Raw genomic sequence first — 5,000 nt, 5'->3', positions numbered from 1 at the left:
ACCACGAATATTACAATACAGAAGACGACATTGACGAAATCTAGGACGTACTGGTTCCGGATTTCACTCAATGACTCCAGACAGCATAAGAATTAATATAAATAAAAAAGAGACATCATACTTAAAAACTAGATTAACAAGAATTATAACAAAAACAATATGTACAGAATTATGAATAAAGTGATTGATGAAACCCATAGATTATAGTAAAAAGTCAGAAAACTGGTCAACATGAAGGAGCCAATACACCATGTAAGGCTAAATACCCTCCAGGATAGCCACTTCAACTGAAGGGAGGACAGTAAGGATGGTTTTGAGAAGAAAAAGAATCAGAAAAGGAAAAGACAACCTCTTGATAAACCACCAGGCATCCATGGCCCTTCTATTAAGCCTACTAAACACACCACTTCAAAAAAACGAAGAGGAAGAAAAAAATAATACGATAGAATAGTGTGCCCGAGTGTACCCTCAAGCAAGAGAACTCCAACCCAAGACAGTGGAAGACCATGGTACAGAGGCTATGGCACTACCCAAGACTAGAGAACAATGGTTTAATTTTGGAGTGTCCTTCTCCTAGAAGAGCTGCTTACCATAGCTAAAGAGTCTCTTCTACCCTTACCAAGAGGAAAGTACACTGAACAATTGCAGTACAGTAATTAAACCCCTGGGTGAAGAAGTCTTTAGTATCTCATTGTTGTCAGGTGTATGAGGAAAGGCGAGAATATGTAAAGAATAGGCCAGACTATTCTGTGTAATTGTAGGCAAAGAAAAAATAAGCCGTAACCAGAGAGAGGGATCCAATGCATTACTGTCTGACCAGTCAAAGGATCCAATACCTCTCTAGTGGTAGTATCTCAACGGGTGGCTGGTGCCCTGGTCAGCCTACTACCTACTACCTATATATATATATATATATATATATATATATATATATATATATATATATATAGATAGATAGATAGATAGATAGATAGATACACATATATAGACACACACATAAACACACACACACACACACATATATATATATATATATATATATATATATATATATATACATATATATATATATATATATATATATATATATATATATATATATATATATATATATATATATATTATATATGTATATGCTATTAGCAATAAAAGAATTGTCAACGACGATAGTTAAGCTATAAATCATAACTCTAGATGTAATGCTGTAAACATAGAAAGTTAATTTACAAATTATATTAGGCCAATGCTTATATTATGCAGTCCTTCCTGTTGCCACAAAATGTTGAACTCTCGCTAACACACATAGAGCCGCCACAGATGTCTGTACGGGGTAAATTCTCTCCCTCATTTTTTTAATTTTTTTTTATTTTATTGAAAATTATATATTGAATTAACAATAACCATTTACTAAGGAAATACCCTCTGTGAATCTACAGATACTCACTGATACTAATGACATTAAGAGGATAATAATTGGAATAAAAATACTAGCTGGCAACCAGACGAGTTTTTAACGAAGTACGTATGATACTGTGTATCATATGTTATTTATATAAATCCGACCTTCAACAATAATTGACTCCAGACACAAGTAGGAATGGATCTCATTTGTAACCCAAGGACTACACTGACTAGTGATGTAAAGAAGATAGGGATTAGTTTTGATATGGAGTTTGAAAGACAAAGGAAGGTATGACCTACCCAAGCTAATGTTTTTGTCATTAGCGGCTAGATTGTGTCAACAGAGGCCCATTGAGGGAAAGAAAACCGGAATTTTTGTATAGTTTTAAGGGGTGAATGTCAGTATAAGCAAGCATCCTGAGAGAAGCAATATGAACATCAGATGAGTTTAGAAATAAATTTATCGATTGAAATTTCATTTATATTTGTCGATGCCAGTAGCTGTAGTGCAAAGGAAATTAAATTATGATTGGGAAAATGATCAAGTACAGTATATTTGTTTAACAAATAACAATGTTTTCTGAAAAGTGTTTTTTTTTTTTAATGTGCTTTAAAGATATTACTTGATTTTTTATTAGCTGGGTCTCTTGTCGATGATGGGGATGACAGTGATGGTGAACAAAAAGAATTGAAAGAAGATGAAAGCAGTGAAGCTGATGATGAAAACCAGCCTCTTGATGACAGGACCGAGTTAATGATAAAGCTAATACTCTCAAGAGAGGCTTTTATTAACCAAATATCTGTCTTGAAGTTAAGTAAGTCAGAGTTTCTTATATGTTTTCTCAGAGATATCTGATTTGATTTTGATGGTAATGCTATATAAAGTAATTGTTCATACATTATACAAACCCTACATTCTTTACAATAGGAGAAGAAATCAGTGAGAGCTGACATACAGCTATAAAAACTTTCAACTAGGTGTCAACAACCAGCTGGTTGTTAGCCGATGGTAGCGAGGAGAAGCACCTACCCCCCACTGCTCAGTCATGCCTTTCTCACTTCAATCTCAGCCGTGGTTGAAGACAGACGTCTCCTTCCATATTAACTGGCTTTGGCTATAAATTGATAACTCCCTCTTTTTCTTTGCAGGTGTGACTGCTTGAGGGTGCAGCATGCATGTTTTCCCAGGCAAGACAAAAGATCTAGCTAAAATTCATATCCCAGGAGGACACCGACCCTCACTGTCCTTGTCCTGCTTGCAGAGGACACTCCTGATGCAGGCTTCCCTCTGCCTAGAGTGTTGGGAGTGTCCAATCTCCCAGTGGGAGCAGTGTGGCAGGAGGAGGAGGAAAAGGTTGGAAAGGGATTCTTCGCCTTCAGGGTCTTCCTTGAAGTCGAAGTCCTGACTTTTGTCTCTCACCTATGGAACCCTCCTCTCTGACTCCGCACCCTCTTAATGAGAGAATGCCCTGATGAAGTCATTGAGCTTCAGCACGGCATATCATTCCCGTGTTGAAACTTGGTGACGGGCAAGAGTGGTCTCGAACTCTGGGAAATTGCTCCCCCAGTTCGAACCCAAATTTCTCTCATCTTTTTCTTCCTCTTAATATTACTTCAATCTTCTCCTAATTTTATAAACTTTCTTTTGTGTTGCTGTCCCAACTCCATGAGAAAAATTTCCCTTACTATATGTGTGTGTATATTATGTACATATATATATATATTTTTTTTCTTTTTTTGGCGTGAATGTTTCTATATCCATTATAGCCGCTGGCGTGGATGTTTCTACATCCATTATTGCTGCCTGCCTCGATGAATAGGAGGAGGTGTCACAGTTTGGAGGTACTTGCATTCAAAGCTATATGTTAGAGTAGTGGATGAGATCTCAGCCATCCTGAAGATGGTTTGGACCTTTTTGGCGGAAATATTCTCAAGTGTTGGGTCTTCGGAATCCAGGGGGATCCAATGTTTGGGGTAGGACTCTCGGCTTTTGGCCGGAAGCCCATCATCACAGATATGGGGAGGATGATTCCATAGTTTCTTGGTCTCGGTCCTAAGAGGCGTGTTCAGCTTACACCTGTGCCTCTATATCTGTTTTGATGCTATCCTTTGGGTAGGGTATGGAGTGGACCATGTGGGAAGTATACTCTCATTGTGCCGATAGTGGGAGAGTGCAAATTTCCTCTCTTGACGTGTGATGGCCTAATATTCTCAAGCAGGTAAATCAAACTAATCCCTTTCTCTCTCTCAACCTCGTCTTATGTATTCTTTAAGCAACGATCCCCCATTGACTGGATACGCTGACTCTCCCTGGCACTGTTGATGACCTCTGCTAATTTAATTAAGGAAAATTCAGTTGCTGACCTAGGAACAAAACAGGACCCCTCTACTAATGTTTTAAAACCAAGTCAATCGGGTAACAAATGGAAACTTCGAATCCATCATGTTACCCAAATTCCAATAGATACTGATTATGATATGCTATATAAAGCATTTAAATGCTATGGAGTGATAAAAGAAATAAGAATGAAACTTGTAAATGAAAAATGGCATTTATGGATATCTTATAATAATCATGAAGAAGCATTAATGTAATATGTAACAACAATAATATTAAAATTAATAACTTAAATGGAATTGGTGCCCTATGTGATAAGATACCAAACAATTTTGATATATATAAACCTGCTGACTGGTTTGAAAAAGATGCTGATATAACTATACCTCCCCAGAGAAAGCCAAAACCACCAATGTGGCTTGTTGCCGAGCCTAAAAGGAGTAATGGGAATTATTTTAAAACTAGCAAACTAATTCAGAAAAAGGTAGGAACCATTTCACCAGGTGACATATCTTGCTTTGGGAAAAATAACTTCCTAACCCATGCCAAATCATGCACGCAATCAGTAATACTGTCTAAACTTGAGACAAGTAGTGATGATGATATTAGATGTCAAACCCCACCTAAATTCTAGTTACGGAAGGGGAGCAGTCTTCAATAAAGACCTGTATGAATTTACAGAAGAGGAAATACTGGGCATGTGGCCATTAACATTGTGGAAAGTGCATAAGGTTCCTGGGACGTCGATGATTACCCTTACTTTCCAGGATGACGATGTGCCTCTCCACATTGTTATTGAAAATGAAAGAATTAAAGTTCGACCTTTCAAACAGAAGTCCCTACAATGTTTCAAGTCTTTCAAATTTCGACATGCTCTTAAAGTTTGTAAAATGAAAAAATGTGTAACATCTGTTCCAGACCTTATCATGGAGTTGAGGCCAGCTGTTTGAACTGCAACTCAAACCATAAATCCACTAACAGGAGCTGCAAGATTTATAAGTTTGAAAAAGCTGCCCTCAACAACTACAGTGTAGGACAAGTGTTTGACATGCCATAAATGAACCAAACAGCTATGCAAAGGCATTCAAATCAAGAGAAAATATACCACAAGAGACATCAAACCCATGTAGTGCTGCCAGTAATTCCAAGAAAAGAAATACATCATCTAATGATAGTAAGGTTTTTCATGACAAGGTAAGCTATATTGGCTTCCAAAGCTTTGCCAGTGTATTAAAACTGCGGCATTTCCCATTTCTAGACA

The 5,000-nt window shown here is 37.2% G+C and overlaps 1 protein-coding gene across 1 annotated transcript in view; it reads left to right on the top strand.

Annotated features, from left to right (window-relative positions):
- Positions 1 to 5,000, top strand: part of LOC137615270 (protein mono-ADP-ribosyltransferase PARP3-like) — a 352,885-nt gene that overhangs the window by 232,102 nt on the left and 115,783 nt on the right. Inside the window, exon 6 of the mRNA XM_068344998.1 lies at positions 2,040 to 2,216. Coding sequence (XP_068201099.1) covers positions 2,040 to 2,216 — 177 coding nt within the window. The remainder of the gene's footprint in view (positions 1 to 2,039; positions 2,217 to 5,000) is intronic.

The sequence above is a fragment of the Palaemon carinicauda genome, chromosome 21, assembly GCF_036898095.1.
Source record: "Palaemon carinicauda isolate YSFRI2023 chromosome 21, ASM3689809v2, whole genome shotgun sequence".
In the NCBI taxonomy this organism is placed as follows: domain Eukaryota; kingdom Metazoa; phylum Arthropoda; class Malacostraca; order Decapoda; family Palaemonidae; genus Palaemon; species Palaemon carinicauda.
This window is presented reverse-complemented; position numbering and strand designations above follow the sequence as displayed.